Raw genomic sequence first — 27,663 nt, 5'->3', positions numbered from 1 at the left:
ACTTTGCTGGCTATACAGCTTTTAGGGTTAAGAAGAAGAACCTTGGCATAGAAGGTGACTATGGAGGCAAAACAAGTCAACCTAAAACGGTTAGAAATGGAATTTCAAAGACGTCTAGAGACAGTTTGATGCAGCCTACAGAAAGTTGGTGTAACACGGTAGTGCAGATGGAAAAAAAAAAAGTTCAATATTTTACCACGGGAGAACTGAAAGAAGGTTCTTTTTATAACTTGCTTTACGTCGCACAGACATAGGTAGATCTTACAGCGACGATGGGATAGGAAAGGGTTAGAGGAAGCGGCCGTAGCCTTAATTAAGGTACAGATAGAGCATTTGCCTGGTGTGAAAAGGGGAAACCACGGAAAACCATCTTCAGGACTGCCGACAGTGGGGTTCGACCCACTATCTCCCGGATGCAAGCTCACAGCTGCGCGCCCCTAACCGCACGGCCAACTCGCCCGGTGAAAGAGGGTTTTAACATCATCCCTGAAATTCATTAATTTATAAGTTGGTTCATGAAAAGCCAGTAGCATAGCCAACATCAGCCAATAGTGGGGGTTCTAGTTACAAAATTATGGTGGAAGAAATGGAGGTGCATGAATCACTTGTCATTATAAGGAGACTAATACAAGTGAATTACATATCTTGGTTCTACTATTATGTCTCTGAATGTTTATTTACTGTAGTCTATTGGTTATCGTCAGTTTCTATTTCTTTATTTTTGTAAAAATTCAATGGGAAGGGGTTTCTAACCCCAGTAATCCCACAGTGGCGACACCTCTGTGAGAAGCTTTTCTTTTATTCGAATGAATGCTTTAAACAAAAGTAAGGCATTCAAGAGACCGAGTTTCAGTTAATACAATACCAATAATGAAAGAAATTTCACTGATGCTATACAGTAGATAAGTGTGTTTGATAATATTTTTTCTTTAAAATATCAGCATTACTTCTTGTGTATATCACTGCTGTTAATTTTTTATGAAAGGCAGTTTATTATGCTCGCAGTTTTAACATACAGGCTCATTAATTTGTACAGACTATCTAATGTTAACGTGGAATTTGTCAGTTCTCGGCACTTGGATAGTTTCCTAACATAAACGTTTGTGCTGTTGACATTGAATATAGTTTCCTAATATTGCTTGTAACAATGGACATAGGTATTTCTTGCAGTCATCAAGCTTTTATGTTCGAGTCTGTAACCATTAGGTCCCCTTGTTATTGTTGCCAAAGTTAGGTGTTGGGAACATAAACATATGGAATGGCCTTTCCACCGCGATCACAGTCTTAGCATTGTTACAACCTTTTATATATACCATCTAAATACGTCAGGAACGCTGCCTGATCCGCATTATATTTGATCTTGTATACTCTAATATAATAGAGGAATGCCTTATCTGAGGCAAGATTAAAATATCAACGAAGTCCTCTTATCTCTTACTAGTGGCTAAAACAGACTCGCTCACAGCTGTGTATTACCTCATACATAGGACAAGGTGCTGAGGGTACCGATGATGTCACCGATGGCGAAGCGTGGTAGGGAGACCTGTTTGTGTTCGCTACCTCTTACTCTACCTTGAAGCACACAATAGTCCTTTGTATGTTATAAGCCACAAATACAGTACACGCACGTATGTCGGTTCTCTCTGCACTATACCAGTACTCAAATTTATAGTTAGAAATAGAGTGGAGCAAGGAGATTACTATGACTTAATTAATGATATAATAGAAAGACCTTGTTTGTGGGATGTCTCATCGAAGGAATACAGAGATAAAGCGAAGAAAGCCGACAGTTTCCAAGAACACTAAATTATCTATAAATGTTCCGGCTAGTGCATAAAAATAAAAAAAACTAACGTCCCTCCGCTCCTAGTACAGTCGAGAATTGTAAAAAGTTCAGAAAAGTCGGAAGTCGGGGGGCAGAAGCGGACGAAGTTTATACTTCAAAGTAGTTTGCTTTTGAAGCAATGAGGAGGATGAGGGGAGGAAATATGCCTAATAAAACTGCATTTCTAAATCATCACAAGAAGCAACAGTGGCAATAACAAAGGGCAAATCCTATTCATCTTTTTTCTTTTTGCTACTGGCTTTACGTCGCACCGACACAGATAGGTCTTATGGCAACGATGGTGTGAAAATGGGGAAGCATGGAAAACCATCTTCAGGGCTGCCGACAGTGGGATTCGAACCCACTATCTCCTGGATGCAAGCTCACAGCCACGTGCCCCTAACCGCACGGCCAACTGATATAATGTTCCTGTATATAGAAAAAGAAGTCAAGTTTAACATGTTTATTAAGTGTGGACACAATGTTAAATCAAACAGTATTCAACATTTAACTTGTTGATGGTGTCACCAGTTACCATTTAACACTTAACATGTTGTTGTTATATGTTAATCAGTGGAACCCGGCCTTAAGTCTAATGTAAGAATTATATCGGAAGCAGCATAGAAAATGTGGCAGGCTAAGTTAATTATATGGAACGAGGCAAACAATGCCCCCCCTCATTATGCTCTTTCCGCAGTAAATCAGCTACATACAATGAACAACAAGTGGTCTTTCACTAGAAAAGTGATCTTGTTTAGTGCAGACTTCGACAGTTCCTGGCAGTAATTCATCACTGTCACAGAGCAGCTTTTGTCCAGTCAAGTTTAAATTATCCTACTTTATGGCCCAATATTAAGATTTGACTTCGGTGTATAGCTTCTACAACCCAGCAGCAGAGAACTAGGCCAAATGTTATTATCAATATTCAACAAAACAAGATTTCAAAAAACTACTGTGTGAGATTAATTTGGCTCTTCTTTTCATCCAAGAGAGCACAATGTTTTCCAAAGTAGCAATTTTGTGCCCAAGAAACAAACAAGTTCATGTCATCAACCAACAGGTTCTGAATACTTTGATAGGTGACTAAATAACATATATTAGCACTGACTCTGTAGAGTGTGATGATGTTAATCTATATATATAAAATAAAAGAGTTTTGTCTGTACATTGCTCAGAATTTGAAAATAATGGTATTTCTATATCGGTCATGTCCATAGTAACAAGAAAATGCACTTTTTACATTTCCGTAATTTCTGTCTGTCTGTCTGTATGTATGTACACGCATCACGAGAAAACGGTTGAAGAGAATTTAATGGAAATCGGTATGTGAAGTCGGGGGATGAGCCTCTACAATCTAAGCTATAAATCATTTTACTCACGTTGAGTGAAATGGCAGTTTAGGGGAAGGCCTAAAATTGAATTCTCAACTATTTATGTTATTAGTGGTCTAATGAAAATCGGTATGTGAAGTTGGGGGATGAGCCTCTACAATTTAGGCTATACATCATTTTACTCACGCTGAGTGAAATGGTAGTTTAGGGGAAGGCCTAAAATTTAATTCTCAAATATTGTTGTTATTAGTAGTCCTATCTTGATGAAAATCGGTATGCAAAGTCAGGAAATAAGTCGCTATAGTCTAGGCTGTAAATTATTTTATTCACGCTGAGTGAAATGGTAGTTTAGGGGAAGGCCTAAAATTTAAATCTCAAATATTTCTTATTAGAGGTGTAATCGATGAATGCTACATAACTAAGGTTATATAGTATTAAATTTCCTATTATTCATGTCTTATACATTGTTACCGTACTGGCTACGATCAGAAATTTTCATGAATTTGGATTTTTGTTATTACGTCCATATCAGCGCCGAGTAACGAGAAAATGGGTAAACAGTATTTAATGAAAATCGGTATGTAAAGTCGGAGAATAAGAAACTACAGTTTACGGTATTAAATATTTTACAAATCACAGAGTCGAAAGAAAAGTAAATGTGAAGGCCTACAATATAGAAATCTCATAACGTTGATCAACAATAACATTACATTGACCATTGTTTGTCGTGATGTGCTTTGTGGCTTCTGTTGTCCCTCATCTCCGGTAGATAGGATTACTGCTGCGTACAGAGTATTTTTTGTTTGATTTACGTCGCACCGACATAGGTTTTATGGCGACGATGGGATAGGAAAGGGCTAGGAGTGCCTTAGGCCTTAATTAAGGTACAGGCCCAGCATTTGACTGGTGTGAAAGTGGGAAACAACGGAATACCATCTTCAGCGCTGCCGACAATGGGGTTCGAATCCACTATCTCTCGGATGCAAGCTCACAGCTGCGCACCGCTAACCACACGGTCAACTCGCCCAGTCGTACAGAGTGTAACAGCCTGCCTGAATATTGATGGGAAGTAGCTGGGGAGTTGGATAACTTTCTTCTTTAGCATGCCATTCCCCTGGTTTATAAATTTTTTGATACTACTGGTACGTAACACACTGGATCGTCATAGCATTCGGGCTATTCAATCCCTACTCTGAGGCACTGATTGGAATTAACAGTGTGCATATTTAGCAGAATAATGGCAGATGAGTGTTCATGGCAATCTGAGGCCTGGTCATCCCAGCTCTGGAACTTTGGACTATTAGATTGGCACCTCCATCTAACCGCAGCACTGTTCGTTAAAAGTAATAAAACGTGCGGCTTTCCATTTGATCGAGTATTTTATATGATAGCATTGCTTTTAATTGCTTCATTCATACTCATGTTTTTGTAATGACCTATGTTGATTTCAGTTAGGAAAACCACAAAGTCAGTCTTTCTGAGAATCCCGTAGCGAAGCACGGGTACATCAGCTAGTGAAGTCATAAAGCTGGTTTGTGCAATGGAACAATATTGACTATACTGAAGCTAGACAAAAATATTATTCATGTAGAAATTCTGATGGGCTGAATTTCTGGAAGAAAGTGTTTTATTCCAAGACAAAATTAGCACCTGTTAATCTCAAAATACCATTCCTTCTTAAATGAAGCCAGTTTCCTCTAAATTTAGCTTGTTCTGTCACAATGAATAAGTCACCAGGACAAAATTTAAAGCTGGGATGAATATCTCAATCTAGTATTTTGGACAGCTGTATCTAGCTTTCTCAAGAGTATGCAGATTCATATATGTCAAAATACAACTACAATCTACAACTACACTCAATATGGTTTGTAAGGAAATACTATAATAGCTGTTCTGATTCCATTCAAATGCTACATTAAACCTGGAAAGTGTAACTTTTATTCATAAGATATTTTACAAGTCCTTTTAAAATTTCCTTGCTTCTTAGATAGTAATTTCGACTGCCGAAGACAGGCTTACATACTAATTTTAGATAATTCTCCAAAGACAATAGTTTCTAGCAGCTGAAAGTGAAACAGGGGAGTCCTGTTTTGTTATTGTGCTGTTTTGAACTGTTCATGGCCTCACATCATCATATTCTCTTTTCAGTAAATCACTACCACAGTTATGCTTTTTTGATACAGAAGCCGAGTATGGTCTATGGAGCCGAGTTGTTTCCTTTACCTCTTATAGTGCCAGGCAGCCGATCAATTAGCCACGCGAGCAGCTGCTAAAAATGCCGGAGACCGTTCTGTTGGCCACGTTTTTCTTTCGCCTGTATCTTCAATTCCTGCTGCACAATGGCAGCATAAGTAATACCACCGGAAAGATTGAAGCTTTTACTCTCTGAAAATATTGATAAAATGCGATATCGATATCCGTGAAGTTTTGTAAAAGCTTTCTTTCAAAGCATTGCAGGTTTTGCGCATGGTAACCCTGCACTCTGCCGCTATCATACCCTCTATGCCCCGCACTGTGCCGCTTTGTGTTACTTGCTTATCTCGTTTGGTTGTACGTTTGATTATTTACTTCCAATAGTACAAGGATGGATAAGTAAATGAAAGACCGGGCGAGTTGGCCGTGAGGTTAGAGGCGCGCGGCTGTGAGCTTGCATCCGGGAGATAGTAGGTTCGAATCCCACTATCGGCAGCCCTGAAGATGGTTTTCCGTGGTTTCCCATTTTCACACCAGGCAAATGCTGGGGCTGTACCTTAATTAAGGCCACGGCCGCTTCCTTCCAACTCCTAGGCCTTTCCTATCCCATCGTCGCCATAAGACCTATCTGTGTCGGTGCGACGTAAAGCCCCTAGCAAAAAAAGTAAATGAAAGATGATTACAATATGCAATGTTTTAACATTAAGTGATTCATTAGAGAATAATATGGGCTGACAGGTGTTCAAAGTAAAGAAGAATTCGTAATTCTCAAAAAGTACTATCAACAATTGCATAAAACATTAGTTTTTTAAATTCAAAATTAGCTGAATATTCTCACAAGGGTATCATACCCATGATAAAAGTACACTGTAAAAATTAGGACTAATTTCAAAATTTTAAAATTTTTAAAAAAATAAAAAATCCGTACACTTTTAAATGAAGGAAGTGAAACTCAAATGCAATTAGTCACACTCACATGTTCTCTATTCACCTGTATGCTGTGGAAAAAAAAGAACATGGATTTACCTCCAAAAATGTAAGTAGGAGGATATTTTTCTTTAGTGTGTGCATTTTCATTAAAATCGTCTTGGCATTCTTAGCGCAACCACTACATTACAGCCTGGCACCAAAAAGGTTAATAAGAAGTTCCTTTTTGGCTTTGAAAATCCCTTTGGGAACATTCCACGTAATAAAAAAAAAAAATCTAGACATACTTTCTATTACACCATCTCCAAACTGGAAAATAATTTTCTACAATAGAAATATTGATAAAGTAACAGCAATAACAAAATATCTTGGTGTAGTAAATGTCTAGTGCCAGGAATTCTGCCTACTTACGAGCAAAAGCTGTTGCTGTTGACGACCCAAAGGAGTGACAGAGCGAGAAGGACCTCGTCCAAAACTATGCACAGCTGAAGTACTGCCAGGTTCACCTTGTCCTCCAGTGGTGCCACTACTTGTAGCCTCTGAGTGCTGTTGAGCAGGTTCTACAGCTACACCAGCATTGCTGTCAACCACCATTGCTGCACTTTCTGACTGGTTAGGAACTTCACTGCTGTCTTCAGCTACAAAAAATTATAACTCTTCACTATTATACAATCCTTAAACGTATAAAACAATGTCCTCACCAAGACTGCTGTGAAAAACTATATTATATTTTTAACTTCTTCTCTAAAACTAACATATGTTACTGTATTGAAATCCCTTCACATATAGAATCACAAGCATTCATGATAAGTCTGTCAAAGGTTGTAGTGCAAAACATAGCTATCTATTATAACATACATGGTAATATACATAAAAAGCCTTCAATATGCACGTAACTTTTACAAGGCCACAGTGAGAACTGTCCAACGCTTGATTTACAGCCAGAACACTTAAAAATCACTCTTAACAAGAAACTCTTCTCCTTGCACTGACCAGCTGTTCTCAAAATTGAGAATCAAACTCATAATTTTTGCAGCTGTACTTCAATAAAACATCCACTTCTCTAATAAGCAATCCATTTTGTTCATTCTTTACTCCTCTCTAGCAACCAAGTAGTTCTTGATTATAGTAGGTTTCAAACCCCAAATTGTAGTATGTCAATGTACAAATATTTAGCAAAATTCTTACGATTTTAATCAAAACGAATGAAGGGGATGAGGAAAACTAAACATTGGCATTTTGTGAACATTTTTATCAGTTGGACACTAGGCTCATGATTGTTTACAAAAGACCCCAAAACTCATTTAAGAAAATAATATTTTACAAGTAACCTAAAGGTAGAACATATTTGTAACCAACATAGTGTAAACTCAGAAGTACTTGCAGTACAAATTACTTACCATGTAGTTTTAAAAATGACTTACCTTGTAGTTTCATATGATGCCAACACCAAACTACTCCCCACTTGCCAAGAATGCATATAAGAACAAGAACCAGCTATAAACAATATATATATATATATTTTTAAGTTGGACTGTGAATGCTTGAGAGAGAATTTTTATGCCCGCATTACACTGAAGACCCAGTGAATTAGCGGATCCATCTAATTTGGGCTATCATCTTATACAGATATTGGAAGCAACTTGTAAAAATCCAGGTAATTTGAGTGCTGTGCAGTACAATGATATGATCCTCCAGCAATACGTTCAAATGTAAATTCAGCATATTGATAACTTTGTTTTTCAAGATCATAATAAAAATGTGCCATGCACTCATTTCATGAGCTCCTTTTCCCCTCCCTCATGAAGCAGAATTAAGTAGGTGAAATGGCCTGCAATATCTACTATTTACAGCTTTATTGTATATCGTACAGCGGTCTTACTTATAATATCCCACATCAGGGATTATGACCTAATACACATTCAAAGGATGAAGTACTTAATACAAAAGCCTCTCCACAATATAACTTACATTATTCTGTCCTTCACCAAATATTTTAAACACTGTATTCTTGCAGCAGAACATAGACCTTGGTCAATCTTTCAATGCTATTCTTCCTAGCACGTTTAGGTTCACGTAATTTACTTATTTTACTCTTCAATATGGACACCTATATTTTAATCTCTAGGGCTCGGATCTTTAAGACCTAAAAATAGCCCAAATAAGCAAGCAAATATGACCTCAAAAGTGATGAAATATTACCGCAAAAGTGACTAAATATGATGTAAAAACTACAAAATATGACCCAAAAATGATTAAACAAAATATGGCCATTTTAAAATAAGTTGTAAATCAAATTGGCAATTCCTTCGATATGTATCTGTTAATTAAATTCTTTCATATTAATTTTCGGAATATACATGTTTAGCAGTTATTCACGGTCTATTGTCCTTGATTCACTTATCAAGCATTTGTGAATGCATACCTATAAAGTACTAAGTTCGCTAAGATTATAAGATCATACCACATTTTAAAAGTCCATGTGATTGTTGTACTGAAAGTTCACCACTTCTCACAATTTTGATACTTGCATGAATTTCTAAGCTAGCAGTTCCACTTGATATAATTCCAAAGTTCAACTTAATATATGCCAGACTTTCTGACAAACTGTTGGAAAACAATTCCTGCACTATCTTGATGGAAGTGGCAGAGTATTCCACTTGCATTAACTGCAGATGTGATGCCGAGAAACAGTTTTGTGAATACTAGTTTGCATTCGATAAGATGAAGATTGATCAATCAATCAATCAATCAATCAATCAATCAATCAATCAATCAATCAATCAATACTGATCTGCATTTAGGGCAGTCGCCCAGGTGGCAGATTCTCTATCTGTTGTTTTCCTAGCCTTTTCTTAAATGATTCCAATCCCTGACTCCCCTTCCTATAAATGAATATTTGCCTCAGTTTGACCTCTTGAATTCCAACTTTATCCTCATATTGTGATCTTACCTACTTTTAAAGACGCCACTCAAACTTATTCGTCTACTAATGTAATTCCACGCCATCTCTCCACTGACAGCTCGGAACATACCACTTAAAGTCAAATAATAATACTAGATTCTAAATTCCACCTGTTCAATACATAGACATAACACCACAAACTCTACTCAACCTCGCACATTTTCCTTTCGATTTTTAATACAATAAGCTACAACCACGTCTACCAGCTAATTATAAAAATAGCTACGTTTCTGACGAGTACTTGTCCTTGCTCCTAAGTGCTTCAAAAAGTTTACCGTATTATCTTTTCATATAAAATTAACAACTTCAACTTTCGATTTAAATTTAACTGCCACTAAGAGTGACGTTTATCCTAAATATTAAGCTATTATAAGCTCCTTACGCCATCTCCAGAATAAGGCACCATACTTACAAAATTTGATTTCAACGCAGCAATTTATGTATTCTTTTTGAACTTTTAACTAACTGCTTGGTACCACATTTAAAAAACAAGACATTTGTAAAGATCTCCAATAAGGATCTATTATAAGACTTTGTCATAAGAGTACTTAGAACACACTTGGTAGTCATTTTATTCACATTTGTATCTAAAGCAGTATCCTCTTATTTACGTATAAGAACGATCAGGATCCTGACCTATCTTTCTTCCAGGTATGAGATTTTTAGGCTGATGATGCCCTCATTATGGGTGAAACATGTCCCTATATCTAATGTGTTAAGAACTATTTCTTAAATTTAAAAAACTCCTATGTATTGAACAGGTGGAATTTATAATCTAGTATAATTATTTGACTTTAAGTACATTTCAATACAGACCATGACACGAGATTTGTAACATACCACTTAGTCGAGCAACTTGTCTTTCTCTCAATTCTTCCCAGCCCAAACTTTGCAACATTTTTGTAACACTACTCTTTTGTCGAAAATCACCCAGAACAAATCGAGCTGCTTTACTTTGGATTTTTTCCAGTTCTTGAATCAGGTAATCCTGGTAAAGTTCCCATACACAGGAACCATACTGTAGTTGGGCTTTTACCAGAGACTTATATGCACTCTCCTTTACATCCTTACTACAACCCCTAAACACCCTCATAACCATGTGCAGAGATCTGTACCCTTTATTTACAATCCCATTTATGTGATTAACCCAATGAAGATCTTTCCTTATATTAACACCTAGATACTTATGATCCCCAAAAGGAACTTTCACCCCCATCAATGCAGTAATTAAAACTGAGAGGACTCCTCCTATTTGTGAAACTCACAACCTGACTTTTAACCCCGTTTATCAACATACCATTGCCTAATACCAATATAATGGTCCGTTATTGGACATTATAATTTTTTTTTTTTTCCAGCTAACTCATTCTTGGTTGCCTGCGTTTCGCCCTCGTGTGCTAAGTTAGGCTCATCAGTTGGGACTTAGCACACCACCCAAGACGCAAGGCTAGTGCATACCGTGGAGGCCACTGCATAGGCTACTTGAAGCCACCAGCAGTGCCAATGCACTATGAGAGCTATGTCTCATTTCCAAAATTTGATGCCTGCTGTCCATCTCACAACATTTTCGAGGTCACGTTGCAGTTGCTCACAGTCTTGTAACTTATTTATTACTCTATAGAGAATAACATCATCTGCAAAAAGCCTTACCTCTGATTCCACTCCTTTACTCATATCATTTATATATATAAGAAAATATAAAGGTCCAATAATACTGCCTTGAGGAATTCCCCTCTTAATTATTACAGGGTCAGATAAAGCTTCGCCTACTCTAATTCTCTGAGATCTATTTTTTAGAAATATAGCAAACCCATTCGGTCACTTTTGTCTAGTCCAATTGCACTCATTTTTGCCAGTAGTCTCCCATGATACACCCTATCAAATGCTTTAGACAGGTCAATCGCAACACAGTCCATTTGACCTCCTGAATCCAAGATATCTGCTATATCTTGCTGGAATCCTAGAATTTGAGCTTCAGTGGAATAACCTTTCCTAAAACCGACCTGCCTGCTATCGAATCAGTTATTAATTTTGCAAACATTTCTAATGTAATTTGAAAGAATGCCTTCTCAAAGATTACATGCAACGCATGTCAAACTTACAGGCCTGTAATTTTCAGCTTTATGTCTATCACCCTTTCCTTTATACACAGGGGCTACTATAGCAATTCTCCATTCATGTGGTATAGCTCCTTCATGCAAACAATAATCAAATAAGTTCTTCAGATATGGTACTATATCCCAACCCATTGTCTTTAGTATATCCCCAGAAATCTTATCAATTCCAGCTGCTTTTCTAGTTTTCAACTTTTGTATCTTATTGTAAATGTCATTGTTATCATATGTAAATTTTAATACTTCTTTAGCATTATTCTCCTCCTCTATCTCAACATTATCCTTATAACCAACAATCTTTAAATACTACTGACTGAATACTTCTGTCTTTTGGAGATCCTCACATACACACTCCCCTTGATCATTAATTATTCCTCGAATGTCCTCCTTGGAACTTGTTTCTGCCTTAAAATACCTATACATACCCTTCCATTTTTCACTAAAATTTGTATGACTGCCAATTATGCTTGCCATCATGTTATCCTTAGCTGCCTTCTTTGCTAGATTCAATTTCCTAGTAAGTTAATTCAATTTCTCCTTACTTCCACAGCCATTTCTAACTCTATTTTTTTTCCAATCTGCACCTCCTCCTTAGTCTCTTTATTTATCTATTATGATAAGGTGGGTCGTTACCACCTTTAAAGGTACAAACCTGTTTTTACATATTCCTCAACAATTGCTTTAAACCCATCCCAGAGTCTGTTTACATTTTTATTTACCATTTTCCACCAGTCATAGTTACTTTTTAGAAACTGCCTCATGCCTGCTTTATCAGCCATATGGTACTGCCTAATAGTCCTTCTTTTAAGACCTTCCTTTCTATCACATTTAATTTTAACTACGACAAAAAAGCTTCATGATCACTAATACCATCTATTACTTCGGTTTCTCTATAGAGCTCATCTGGTTTTACCAGCACCACATCCAGGATATTTTTCCCTCTAGTTGGAGCCATCACTTTCTGAAACAGCTGTCCTTCCCATATTATTTGCCATTTGTTGGTCATGCTTCCTGTCATTCACATTTCCATCCCAATTGACATCTGGTAAATTCAGATCTCCCATTACAATCACATTCCTTGCAAGTGATAAAAATCATTGCTATCCGTATTGAAGATACTGAATGTAGAATGCTAAAAGGTTAGTTTTTTCCACCTATTCAATACATATAAATTTTATAAATTAGGAATTTATTATTGATTCCACTTGAGACATGTTTCGCCCTTCATTGAGGGCATCATCAGTCAAAATATCACCTCAAGGTAAAAAAATCAGGTAACTGGTTAGTAGTTGACATGTACAAATTAATACATATTATTAATACAATTACAAAAATTAAGTATGGGAAATGGTTGTACAAAAGTGATGGTTGAACATATAGGTTTATAGATGAAAAGTCGGCACCAATGCCTAAAATTAACATAGTAGAGTTCGGCAGTGGTGCTCTGGAGAAACAGTTGACACAATCATAGGAAAATAAAAAGTTAAAAATATTTACATTAAAACAATTAAGGGAGAAAAGGTGTAGTGTTCGGCGTCAATGTTTGTAACCAAAAATTAATGTCAAAGGTTGGTAACTATACAGTATTTACATTGTTCAATTGAACAGTTGAGATAAAGTTTTAAAAATATTTACATTATCTAATTGAATAGTTGAGAATTTACAAATATATACATAATTACACAAGAGCAGCTGGTGTGCAAGGATAAAAAAATTTTAGTACCAAGTGCGTCCTGATGTTTTAGAGGTTTCCCTACCCCCGGTGATTTTAACTAAAATAAACTGCTCTACATATTTCTGAAATGTCAATACTAATTCCTTCTTCCAACCTGGGGGCTTACGAATGCTGGGACTCCCTCCCTTCAAAGGTCATAAATATAGAGGGCCTGAAAGTGGGGTTATGAGTAAAGACCTCAACGGCCAAGCAGTGGAGAAAGTGGACTTCGGTATGGCAATGATGGCAGAAGAGGCAACCCTGTCATCAAGATATTTCATAGTAGTGTCTGCTCTCCAATGGTTCTGCTAGTGATTGGAATCTTTTCTCCAGTTTAGCAGTGGACTAAATTTAAGCTGGCAGTAGCTTTTAACTGCACCGACGTCAGATTGGGGCGATAGATCGGTTGGTTAATTCCTGTTGCAAACTATGGGTTATATCAACGTAAGTTTTGCGGATCAATGCTAGTGCATCCTGCAGAACTGATGTGCGTTGCCCTTGTCTAACTATCGTGACAAATGGACGAGGGCTAGTAGTTCATGGATGGAACCAGTTATAAAAGCGAGCCCAATGCAACAATGTATCATTGCATATTGCTACACTCAACATTGGAACTGTAATTGGACGCCGCTGTGAGCTCGCTGAAATGCTCAAACGACAGAAAGTGGACATTGCCTGCAGAGTTCTCCCTAGGACCTTTTTAATGGGCGCCACACCCTGCCGTTTTTACAGACTGCCTGGCTAACATAACCTAGATAGGGTGCTAGTTACATAATATTAATACATATTTGAGTCATTGAGCCTTCGGTTGTGGCACCATACACAACCATTAACTCGGCTCAAGGGAGATAGGGTCACCTTCCCTATTCCTCCACTTGAGTAATTCCAGTCTGGCGCGTCCACGTCGCAGGGGTGGGCACCCTACACTTCAGTAGGCCGGAGTGATAGGGTGGCTGAGTTCAGTCGGGGACCCATGACCAGGGATACGGGTGAAGACCTCAACGGCAGTGAAGGCGGGAAGTGAAAATCACTGGTACGGTGGATCTGGCGGAAGAGGCAATATCTGATCCCTGAGAACTGACTCAGGGCCTGCTGCCTTGCAGGTGGAAAGGGGACTATTAAAGACTAAGGGAGATAACCCTGACAGAAAAATCTTCGGAAGTGATAGGCCCAGCAAGTCAGCTTCTGAATAATTTGGAATTGCTTTCAAAACTAAACGAGGCCTCGGATGGAAATGTTGTAATCTCCAGAATAATGACTCTAGTTCCGTCCTTGGTAATGATATTAATGATGGTTCAATACCGATGCTCCATCACAACCAAAGAGGAGAACACACAAAACTTGATATGAGACTGTAATCAAAATTGCCACGCTAAACATTCTGACACTAACTGGCAAAATAGAGGAATGTGTAGACTTAATGAAAACAAGGAACATAAACATACTGGGTCTCAGTGAAACCAAGTGGAAGGGAAAAGGATCAAAGGAACTCAGAGAGGGATATCATATATTCTGGTCAGGTGGAGATCAAACAAAAACTGGAGTTGGTGTTGTTATGGATCATCACATGAAAGATCATGTAGTAGAAGTAAAATATGTTTCTGATTGGATTCTTCACATAATGCTGAAATTGGATTCTTCCCAGAACATTAACATCATTCAGTGCTATGTACCAGAGGATGGTTGTGAAGACAAAGAAAAAGAACATTTTGAAGAAGACATAGAGGAAAGAATAATTCTAGGAGCACATGGATGGGGTCCACGAAACCCAGAAGGAACTAGACTCCATTTCTGTCTGAGGAACAACTCATGATATCAAAAACAAAAAAGCCATAAGGTCACAAGATATAGATGGGATGGAAAAAGTGAATCTCTTATAGACTATTTTTTGATTGAGAAACAACTACAAAATAGACTGTTAGACATAAAAGTGATTCCTAGTGTCTCTCTGGAAAGTGATCAGAAACTCCTCATTGGATACTGCAAGTTTAACAAGTTAGAAGAAATAAGAACCACACAGGTAAAGAAACTCAAGACTTGGAAGCTGAAGGACAATGACAGAATAATAGAGTTCCAAGAAAACACCAAAACAGTACTACCAAAGATAGATGAAAGAACAGCCGAGGAGGAACGGAAGGATCTGAAAGAAAATCTAGTAATGATAACTCAGAAGGTATGTGGACGAACTAGTGGCACAAGAAAATGGAAGGAAACTCCAGGGTGGAATGACAGAACAAGAACTACCGAGCTCGATAGCTGCAGTCGCTTAAGTGCGGCCAGTATCCAGTATTCAGGAGATGGTGGGTTCGAACCCCACTGTCGGCAGCCCAGAAGATGGTTTTCCGTGGTTTCCCATTTTCACACCAGGCAAATGCTGGGGCTGTACCTTAATTAAGGCCACGGACGCTTCGTTCCCACTCCTAGCCCTCTCCTGTCCCATAGTCGCCATAAGACCCATCTGTGTCGGTGTGACGTAAAAAAAAAAAACTGCTGTCTTGAACAAGAACAACATGTTCAGAAAATATTTCAAGGACCGGACTGACCATAATAAGGAGCTATACAGGGTTGCTAAAAAGCAAGCAAAACAAGTCGTTACAGAAGAACGAGAGAAGTGGTTGAACAAGTGGAGTGATGAATTGAAAGAGGATGTTAATGGTAATAAGAATGTTATATGGGATGATGAAAAATAGAAAAAGAGATAAAGAACACTCCAAATATCTAAGAGATGATAGTGAAAATCTGATCACTGAAGATGGTAAGATCAAAGAGACTTGGAGGACTTGCTCTGATAAATTGCTAAATGTGAGCTACATGCAGCCTACACAAAAAAACAGTACCGGTACTATCTCATGCAAGTCTGCCTCTGAAAACGGGTTAGACTTAACATGGAGTGATGTAGAATACGTCTGGAAATACATCAAAACTGGAAAATCAGCTGGTGCAGATGAAATTAATGCAGAAATGATCAAGCTATGGGCATTTCTGGAAAACCTTGCATCTACAGACTCTTTCATAAGATCTGGAAAGAAGGGGACATGCCAGTCGATTGGAAAACAGGCATCATAATTTCAATTTTCAAGAAAGGAGATAGAAAGAAATGTTTCAATTATAGAGGCATCGCATTAACATTTCAAGTTGGTAAACTTTATGAAAGAATTATAGAGCGTAATATCAGACCCCTTATTGAAGAGGACCTCTTCGAAGAACAGTATGGATTCAGGAAGGGGAGATCAACAACCGACTTAATCTCTACAGTCTGTCAGTTAATGAAAAAATACTACAAACACAACCTAGATTTGTGGTTAGCCTTTCTGGATATCAAGAAAGCATTTGATGCTGTGAACAGAGAGAAGGTGTGGGAAACACTGAAGAAAATTGGAATACAGGATGACATGATAAACAGGATCAAGAATTTGTATGAAGATACCCGAAGTAAAGTCAGAACACCTGTAGGAATGGCTGAAACTTTTGATATAAAATCAGGGTTAAGACAGGGTTGTATTTTGTCTCCTATTCTTTTCATCACTGTGATGAATGAGATTCAGAGAAAAGTTCACGAAACCATTGAAGGTAAGAAAATAAAAGTTATCTTGTTCGCGGACAATATATGCTTGTGGGATGACTCTGAAGAAGACCTTCAAGAACAAATAAACTCCTGGACAGAAGCTGCTAAAGAAAATGGATTCATCTTCAGCCAAGAGAAAAGTGAGGTTATGGTCATGGTCAGGAAGAGATACGAACAACCAATGGGACACATTGAAATGGAGGGGAAACAGCTACAGATGAACCATCAATTTAAATATCTTGGAAGTGTTATCTCTGATACTGGTTCTATAGACAAGAATGATTCTCCATTACACCCTGTCCTCTATTTACAACACTTATCAAAGTGGGTTTGAGCGCAAAATGAGCAGAAATGACTGGTATAAATTGCATGATGATAACACAAGTTGTTTACTGTCCACCAGCGCCTGTAACATACAAAATTAACTGGAAGTGAATGTCATGATTTTGCAATTTCATCAGATTTTGACCTTTATGGCGATTTCCCACTGGGATGAAGTATCACAATTTCTCTCTGTTATTGTGTTGCAATACAAAATTTGTTCATACTAGACCTAATGTAATGATTACACGTATATAACTGCTATTAACTTAACCAATGGACTGTTTCGTTTTTGTTCTTAACCCCCATTGACACAAAAATTATTTTGTATTAACTTTTAGTATTTAAAAATCATAGTGTTTTGTGAGTCTTTTACATTGTTCTTGGTGCAGCGCTTGTGATCTGGTGCATTGGTGATCGGCCAGATAGAGCTGATAGCTTTCAGGGTGAGAAACACATGCACACGATAGCTCAATCAGTTAGTTCACTCATACAGTCACACACCATAATACCAACAATCAGTACGGAAGGTTCTTTGTTCCCTAAATTATTTATTGTACTGCAGGAGCCGACTGGAACCTTTGGTTCTCTAAAAAGCCAAACCCCATGGCGCAACAGCACGGAAGGTCCTTGGCCTACCAAGCAACCGCTGCTCAACCCGAAGGCTTGCAAATTATGTGGTCATGTGGTCAGCACGACGAATCCTCTTGGCCATTATTCTCAGGTCTCTAGACCAACCTTCAGTACTCTGGTTTCAAAAAATATGTTTAAAGTAGATAACATCACTGTCATTGCCACAAAATCAGGAAAACAGGGGAAAACAGAACTGAAAATATGGTTTAGAGAAACTTTTTTTCCCCGTTCTCTGAAGACAACTGTGCCCTGCTTTTTGATTTGTGGACCACATACTGTGATGCAACTTGTCAGGAAAACATCCCTCCATGCAAAACAATCAAAATGCTTCAGATTCCTCCAGGTACCATGGGCATAATTCAACTATTAGAAAATTCTTCTTCCGGCAGTGGAAAGCTCTATACCGCTGATTAACAGAAATTCTAACCTCTCGTAATGATGTTAAAGTTGAGGTACACCGCAGAGACAAAGTCCTTAAAATGCAGTCCTTCATACATTTTCATTTCCATGATATCAGGATATGATAAAATATTCATTGTTTGCAATGAATTACACAAGAGAGCAACCTCCCGTGTTTGTAGTGCCTGCTAAATATGGTTCGGAGAATAAGAAAGAAATGTGTGAAGAAAAGTGCAACAATGAAGTTCTAATTCACTGTGCTTGGTGTACAAAAAAAACTTGTGTTACCATCGTGCAATTTATACCAGTCATTTCTGCTATACTTTTGTGAGTGACTAACAAGCGAGTGAAACAATACAGCTTCAGAGTGGGTTGAGAGACTGCATCCATATACCTCCCGCCACACCACAACTCTGAGCTGGTTCAGGGATGTCCATCTACGCCACCCCTCATGTTGCGTACCAGGATTCCAGGTACGATTTCTGAGCCTTGCAGTCAAATCTGGAGGCAGATTCTCCGCACGCTATCCTCTTACAATATAATGACCGTGTCAAAAAAAAAAATTAAGGTAGGTTTCGACCTGTCTTACCTGATACTTCCCATGTAAGTCACTTTGTAGAACTCAAAGACAAGGGTAACTACAGCTTTAACCAGTAAAACCTTATCTTCACTCTCTGAAGAAGAAGAATGGGGCATCTCTGTACAGTGCTAAAACCATTGAAAAAAATAACAAAGCACCTTAGAGGAGAAAAGTATATCACAGGTAGGAATGTTATTCCACTGACTCCTATGTTATCATCAGTATAAGTCTATGCCGAGACAGAAAATCTGTGCCACAGTGGAGTCTGTATTGGAAATTTTACACCAGGAAATTGCCACAAAATACCATAGTATTGAACATTGCAGAACTCTAGCTCTGTATACACTCTTGGATCGCAGATAGAGGAAGCCATTTTCAAATACAACTGCTGCAGAAGAAGCAAAGAAACATGCTCTGGAACTGACTACAAAAGTATTCAAACAAGAAAAATAGCCAGAAACACAGTCATCTGCACCACAAGAAGCAACTTCCAACTGCGCCTCTTCAGTCTGGGAAGAGGCTGACAGAATGATTGCCAATACTCAACCATGAGGTAAGGCAAAAGTTCAATAAACTGATATAATGGTTATTAACGTTCCACTTCATGGAAATGATTTTAAGTACCAGTATATTTTAATGCCAGAAACAGGCACATTTGGGGCTATAGTAGAAGTACAATGATTTCTGCACGAGGCAAACTATCCCAGGACTGCAGATCCTCTGCTGTTGTGGCAAAAATACTGTCATAATTGTCCACTGCTTTCAAAAGTTGTGCGAGAGATTTGGCATGGTTGCATCATCAGTTCCTTGCAAACATGTATTCTCAAAGGTTGGTGCATTTGCCAATGAGAAACGCATTAGATTAAGCCCACAGCAGGTAGGGCGGTTGTTGTTCCTCACTTCCAATTACAGTCAGTGGACTGCATCTTGGTGTCTTAACTAACAAGTGACTAAACACAAATAGTGACCACGAGGCTCTTAGCTGAGTATGGCATTACTTGTGTGGAGTCTGTAGTAACAAGTAACTAAACAGAGATAGGTTCTGGGTATCATATTATTAAAGGCAGTGCAATTAGAGTGCAAAAGATACTGAAGACTGTGAGAAACAGCACAATTACTAAACCTGTGATTTAATTTTAATTTGTACATAAAAAGTTAGATGAAAAATATTAGATGTAATGTTGTTGTTAAAGAATGTATCTTGCCCTTAAATTCATGTACATTCTTAGCACGTTTTTGCATATTTGTCAATACAGTATTTCCTCTAAAATCTGGCACTTCACACTGACAGCTACCGAGCATGAATTAAAGACAGATCATTGTTAGTTACGGCTAGTTCAATAGCGAGAATGACCAGAGTGGCGGGGTGATGATGTTTTGTCCACCCTCAATCAGTCTGTTCTATGGCAGAATATTGACCGTACAAGTCTACATTTGCTTCCTAATGTGCTATATTTCATCAGTGTATTTTGTTTGTGTGTGCAGTGCTGCGAGTTTAAAATGTCTGCACAGTGTAAATGTAAACATAAAACTTTATCTATTGCAGATAAAAACAAGATTTTAAAATGACTTTAAAAAGGCAATACATTAATCCTGCTAAAGAATATGGTGTTAGTTGACCTAAAATTCATGACAATAGAAAGAACAGCGACAAGATAAAGTCTTTCTTTAACAAAAAGTGAACAGAAAACATTGAAAACTGGCAAGTTTCCTCAAGTTGAAGATAGCCTCCATTCTTTGTTTTTGCAAGAACGCAGTAAACATACACCTGTTTCTGGAGACATCTTCAAGGAAAAGGCTAGTTTTATCTATTGCAATATTATGAATAAAGATGACTTTCAGGCCAGTGAGGGCTGGATGGAAAAATTAAAAAGGTGTTTTGGTATTCAGTGTTGATTATGATATGCCATGTGATGTTAACTTGGCAGTACCATACAAAGAAGAGTTTCAAAAAGGGATTCAAGAACTCTGTCTAACTTCTGCCCAAGGGCACAAAACAGATGAGAGTGGTTTGCTTTGGTGATTTTTACCAAAAACAACTTATGTTCACCATGCTGAAGCTAATGATCCCGGACGAGAACCAGGTAAGGAGAGGGTCACATTTATGCCTTGTTCAAATGCAAGCGGTACACATAAGGTGAAGATGTTAGTGATTGGTAAGGCACAAAAACCCAGGGCCTTTAAGAATGTTAAACTCCCTGTTGATTACAAAAACCAAAGCAAAGGGTGGATGACTTAAGTCTGTGTCTGCGAATGGTTTCGTAACTGTTTGTACCATTAGAAAATTTCTTTGGAAACAATCTGCCACAAAAAGCTTTGCTTATTTTGTATAACTGCTCTGGTCATCCTGAGACAGTTTTATCTGTATTCCTATCTCCCAACATAATGCCGCTCTTGCAGCCTATGGATCAGAATAATGTAATCCAAGTTCGGCTCCATGGCTACATGATTAGCGTGCTGGCCTTTGGTCACAGGGGTCCTGGGTTCAATTCCCGGCAGGGTTGGGAATTTTCACCATCGGTTAATTTCGCTGACACGGGGGCTGGGTGTATGTGTCGTCTTCATCATCATTTCATCCTCATCACGACATGCAGGTCGCCTACATGCGTCAAATCAAAAGTCAAGGGTTATGAATTTCACGTTGTTGGTCCGTACTGAACTAAGATTACATATAAATTATAAACATAAAAGTTTTCCACCTATTCAATACATAGTTATATTTACAATGTGTGTATTTACATTACATGTCTAGTTTCAACCCTACTCAGGGTCATCATCAACCATATTTAAACAATGCACGGTATTTGACGAAATAATAAAACCTGTTTCTAAGCAGTAAGTACAGTTGGAAACAAATATATAATTAACACCATGATGTGTGGTTGAATTAGGCGAAGTATTATGGTGCTCAAAATGTTGCAAATGAGAGTGAAATATTACGAGTGACAATAGGTGAGCAATATATGATACAAGTACACAAACACGTTAAAAAGTCTGGGTATAAAAGTACATATGAGATGCTCTATGTTGTGGATCAACTTGAGTCCAATTTTTAGACACATGGTGTTTCAGAGAGAATTCAGTAGGTCCTGGTAATACGGTTGTGGACCGAGTGTTATGGAACAATATAACGTGACACTTATAATAAAAGTAACAAATATGTAGTTGATACTCTCTAGAAGAATCCGTGAGGAGTTGATATACATTGTATCAGCTAGAGCAGAAATTTTGATACTTGGTGTATTACATAACCAAGCTATGTTGATATGGCTGCAGGTTTGATTGTTGGAACTGTGAAGACTGAATTTGAAGGTTTAGAATTCTTCTGGAGTTGTAAGTAGACAATGCGCGTGGTGATATTAATAGGTGAAACTCTCAGTTCATAGCGGAACAAACAAGACCTAGCGGTTATGCAAAATTTTGCGAGAATTTTACCTACAATAGATAGAAGTGATATATCACGGTAGATGCCACAAACACTGCAATCACCTTTCTTGAAGACTGTGATGATTTTAGTTCACCAGGTACTTCTCAGACTTCAAAAATTTTGACAAGAGTGAAAATTCGCGTTTTTAGGGACTGACCATCAGCTTGAATTAACTCCAGACAGATGTTACCCTGGCCAGGTGCCTTTCTTGGTTTCAGTTGATTGAGAGCTACACCGAATACTTGGTAAATTGGCAGAGCTGTTCGGGTTGTTGAGGCACATCACAAAGAAACTCTTCATCAGCAGTGGAAGGAAGTTTCAGAAGGGTGGAGAAATGCTCCTTCCAATGCTCCAGGATTTCATGGCTGTCAAAGTAGTAGAGATGTCAGCATTTTTCAGTGTACCTGATGAAGAGCAAGATGGACCATACGGGTATTTTATTCCAGCGTAAACGTTCCTCAGGTCCTCAGCGTCAGATAGTCTCTGAAGTTCCTGAGCATTCCATTGCTACCAGGTATTCTTAATGTCTCTTATGTCTGACATGTTCTTTTAAGTTCTAAAATAATGTGCTTTCTTTGTTTTGGAAAATGCATCTTGATGATTGGATAGATAGGGTTATATACAGAATATCCGTATGTATTGTCCACCTGTTCAATACAATAAAATGTTACCGCTTAAATGGCCTGTCTGTTTTGACCTGTATTAAGGTCACCTTCAGCTTATGTACAAGAACTAAGACATACATATAAAACAGTAGTATATGAGAATAAAGCTAATAGGAGAGAAAATATATACAAGTACACAATAAAAACTTAATTAAAAAAAAAATTATCATTCTTCAGTCATGCTGTGATTAAAACGAGTGCTGATTTGACTAGAAGTAAGTCCAAAATTGAACATAAATTGGTTAACTGGAGGAGTATTGTTGAAATCAGGTGGACTATTTATAAAGGAATGTCAAATACTATTGATTGTCAATTGTGGAACAGAGTGAAATTTAAGCTCGGTATTTCTTCAATGAAGAATAAAAATTTTGATTAGGTATCTCAAGGGAAATAATACAAAGTGCAAGAATGAGAGAAGTTTGAAGAAACAGAGTTATTAAATGAAATGCCGAAAACGTGTTCACTCTTCATGTCTTCCAGTCCCATACGTAAGTTGTTCAGGTCGGGTTGATGTTGACCATAACACTGACTGGGGACTGCTCAGAGATTATATTCACTAGGGGAAGCGGCTTGTTTGCTGATTCAGATTCCTTTCAAATAAGTTCACTGGGCAAAAAATTAGTCACCCCTGGAGAAATCATTACAAGCATCATTTAATATCGTGTAACTCCACCTCTGGACTTGATAACCGCATGGATTCAGTTCGGAAGTGAGTCCACAAGGTTGTGCTGGTACATTATATCCAGGTTAAGCCATTCGCCGAGGATTTGATCGTGCCAATTCCACCAAACTGAGGGGATGCTGATGTCGGCGTATCACTCGCTGTTCGGACATGTCAAACAGATTTTCAATGGTGTTCAAGTTAGGTGATTTTGCAGACCAATCAAGATGTAATAGAGTGGGAGAGTGTTCATAGACAAGTCTCTCATGTGTTAAGCCCAATGAACTTTGCTGTTGTCATCTTGAGAAATACTCATCATACAGATGTTAAGTGAAAGGCAATATCTGATCATTCAGAATGTTTAAATAAACATGCTGGTTCATGTTCGTGGTATCTCAGTGAGCAGGCCCAATCAATGATATGAAAAACACCACCAAAACATCACAGACCCATCTCCGGCTTAAACCTGACCTTGTACACATCCAAGATGAAATGCTTCCTTTGGCCTTAGGTGCATTCGACGATGTGCGTCATTGGCATACAGGCAAAAACATGATTGTCAGACCACATTACATTCCGCCAGTCAGTTGTTGTCCATGTTCGATGATTTCTAGCTCACTGAGGATGCACAGCTTGATGTGCCTGTGTGAGCAATGGCTTCTTGAGAGGTGACCTACTCCAAATGTTCATTGCATCCAGTTCCAGTTGCAAGCTAACAGCTTGGGATGGACCTTTATTCACTGACTGCAGCAAATTCCGTCAGGTTTGAAAGCAATTTTGATTCACAAGCTGCGATGTGCGTCTCTGGTCCCTCTCAGTCAGGATCTTTTTCCGACCTCAATTCTGAGGTGTTTTGCAGGTATGTGTAGTACACCACTGCTTGCACACACGTTGAACAGTCCACTGCAAACACCAACAAATCCAGCAACTTCATGCATCGTATGGCCCTGAATATGGTCAAACACAATCGCCCCTTTTTGCCACTCTGTCATTTCCTTACATCCACCCATGTTGACGTACACTGTCCGCTTGAAACATCAATGTCCCACCAATTGCCACTGCCTTATTCTCACGTAAACGCAGTGTGCGTGCAGTTCAGCACAGGAATCTTTCACTGCGCCACCTGTACAGGCTGAACGATCCATCTGTGGGTGTGGTGAGCTTATTATATCAACAAGAATGTTGGTCTTTACCTGAATTTCCTTGAGATTGTAAATGGGATTCGATTTTTGTTTGAGGTTTATGTGAATGTTTGCAGAATGTTTAATAAAGTTCCTTTCTTGGCTACGCACAGGATATATGAATCTATATGTATGGATGAAAATGAGTGATTGTAATCTATCATGGATTCACTCATAGCGGATAACTTCCTGTATTTCACTGCATTAAAATGTTCTTTAAAACCAATTAGAAAATTCCTCCCAGTCTGTCTGATGTAGTTGGCATGACAGTGATTACATGTTTGCTTACAGACCCTTGATAGTGTATTTTTATTAGATTTATTAAGAGTATTCGTGTTATAAATAAGTTTGGAGGTGGTGTCATTTGTTTTGAAAGCAATGCTGTGTTTTGTTTTTTAAAGATGTTTGACATTTGGGACAGATTATTAATGTAATGATAGATAGGCTTCCCTTTTTGCATTGATGAGAAACAAAATTTCCTGACTGTTGTCGTCAAACCAGTCTTGCCACTTCTGCTTTACAAAACCAATGGTTTCCTCAGCTGACTTTGTGATTATCTTCTGCAAAGTGGCCCATTTTTGCTGAACGTCATTTATGCTAATTGGATTAACTGTCAGCTGGACATTGATCATATTCTGAAATTCTGTGGCAAAGGATTCATCACAAGTTTAAACTTGTTAAACTTTCTTCTGGACAAGATTTGGAGATGCCTAGGTGATTTAGGGCATATGGAGATCCTGAGTTGACAAATAAGGAGTTTGTGGTCAGTCCCACAATTAGCAATATTTCTTGCTGTTCTGCTGAGCGATTTCCAACAAAAGAGTAGCGTTACAAAAATGTTGCAATGTTTGGGTTGGGAAGAATTGAGAGAAAGAAGAAGAGCTGCTCGACTAAGTGGTATGTTCCGAGCTGTCAGCGGAGAGATGGCGTGGAATGACATTGGTAGACGAATAAGTTTGAATGGCGTTTATAAAAGTAGGAAAGATCACAATATGAAGATAAAGTTGGAATTCAAGAGGACAAACTGGGGCAAATATTCATTTATAGAAAGGGGAGTTAGGGATTGGAATAACTTACCAAGGGAGATGTTCAATAAATTTCCAATTTCTTTGAAATCATTTAGAAAAAGGCTAGGAAAGCAACAGATAGGGAATCTGCCACCTGGGCGACTGCCCTAAATGCAGATCAGTATTGATTGATTGATTGATTGATTGATTGATGATGTCCTCATCATATTGCTGTGTAATGACGTAATCAAGAATGTGCCAATGCTTGGAACGAAAGATACATTACGAAGTCTTGAAATGATTAGGCAGTCAAAACTGAGTGTTGGTGATGAATTCATATTTTGCACATAGACCAAGAAGCAATAGTCCATTTGCATTACAACTGACAATTCCTTGCTTACTGATCATATTTTTCCATAGCCGATTATCTCACCCAATTCTGGCACTGAAATCGCCTAGGAGTATGAGCTAATCCACAGAAAGTACCTTGGTGATGGTTGTGCTTTGTTGATTATAGAATGCATCCTTTACATCATCATCAGCATGTAGGGTTGGAGCATGGGTGGAGATGAGTCATAAAAGTACCTCCTTAGAATGGAATGTAGAGTGCCACAAGTCTTTTGCTGATTGCAATGGGAGTAAGTTGGTGATCAATAACCAGTTTAGACTTCACAGCAAATTCCACACCATGAATGCGACGTTCTTGCTCCTCCTTTCCTTCCAGAAGACGGTATGTCCTGAACCAAACTCAGTAATTTTGCCTTCAGTGGACTGTCTGGTTTCATTCAAATCAGCAACATCAATGTTGAATCTAGCTCACTCATGTTAACAAGAGCTGTTCTTCTCACAAGCCTGTCATTATCTGTCATGTCGAGTTAGGTTCTCAAATTGCAGGTTCCGATTTTCAGAGTGTAACTTTTTTCTGCTTTGGATTTCTGACGGCATGAGGGCTGACCCGTTGGGTGTGGTTGCCCAGCCAGACGTAAGATGCGACTTCCGTTGACATAATAAAGGATGTGACCACATTGGAAGCAGATGAAGAGGGGGATGGGGAATGGGAACTAACACCAGCTTTTCAAACAAGACCTCATAACGCTGCCACTGATTCCTTTGCTACATCCATTAACTGGTCAGAAGGAAATAGAGTCTCCGCAAGTGACATTCTGTTGTTGATTCGACTCCAAGAACAAGCAATGAAAAAGTCAGTTAAAGGGAAAACACAAAAGAAAATAGAAAGTGATTTTATGCGCTCTACTTCTATGGAATAATGTAGGCAATCAATATAGAACAATACTGTACTGTAAGTTTTTTTCTCTATTGTAGTTCGTTGAAAATTTTGTTATTTTTAACCCTTTGACCTACCATTTTTTGCAAAAAATTGTGCCCTTACATACTATTTTTTTAAAAGTTTTTTATGGAAATGCAGACTAATACATACCTGGATGTTACACACATATAAACATTTTTGCATTCCACCCTATATTTATGGTTTGGAGAGGCCTCTTCTGCCTGAAACACTAAAAAATCAGATGTCCCCATACAAATCAACCTCTCATTTGAGGTACTCTAATGAAGTATCCTTGAGTCCTCATGCTACACCACTCTGCATTGCCTGGAGGGCTATAGTTTCTTCTGAGTTTGAGCTATTTTTGATGACTAGTAGCTAGTATATCAACCCTGAAGTGTCCAGGGAATATTACCAGTTTGAGGGAATTAGGCAAAGATACAAGATATTTACAAACATAAGCAATGGTTTCTTTTGTTACATGACCCCAGAACTATGGGGTTAGAAAATCACTGTCCACCTCTTCGCCACAGTGTGAATTTCACAAACTGGCTTACATGTGATATCAGTAAATTTACTAGCTTCTAATTCACAAATCCAGTCACTACTGACGTTCCTACCTGTTGATGTTGTTGTACCTTGTGTAAATCTTGAATTATCCGTTGGTGCTGGCTCTTCGGAAATAGAATCAGATTCATCTTCACCAATATCATTTGAAGAGTAATTATTTTCACTTTGCACACTTTCATAGTGAATCTCAACATCAGTATTCTCAAGTTAATCACGAAATACATCATCTGCACCACTCCAGGCTTCTGCCGTATTTGTTTACAAATAACACGAGATGAGGCAAGTTTTATTCTTATTCCA

The 27,663-nt window shown here is 38.2% G+C and overlaps 1 protein-coding gene across 3 annotated transcripts in view; it reads right to left on the bottom strand.

Moving 5' to 3' along the window:
• Positions 1-27,663, bottom strand: part of Mgtor (Megator) — a 546,425-nt gene that overhangs the window by 39,376 nt on the left and 479,386 nt on the right. For all 3 annotated transcript variants that reach the window (XM_067145519.2, XM_067145521.2, XM_067145520.2), the window contains one exon: positions 6,688-6,914. In XM_067145519.2, the coding sequence (XP_067001620.2) occupies positions 6,688-6,914 (227 nt within the window). The remainder of the gene's footprint in view (positions 1-6,687; positions 6,915-27,663) is intronic.

This window comes from Anabrus simplex, chromosome 4 (assembly GCF_040414725.1).
Source record: "Anabrus simplex isolate iqAnaSimp1 chromosome 4, ASM4041472v1, whole genome shotgun sequence".
NCBI lineage: Eukaryota > Metazoa > Arthropoda > Insecta > Orthoptera > Tettigoniidae > Anabrus > Anabrus simplex.
The sequence above is the reverse complement of the archived record's forward strand: the minus strand, read 5'-3'. Positions and strand labels throughout refer to the sequence as shown.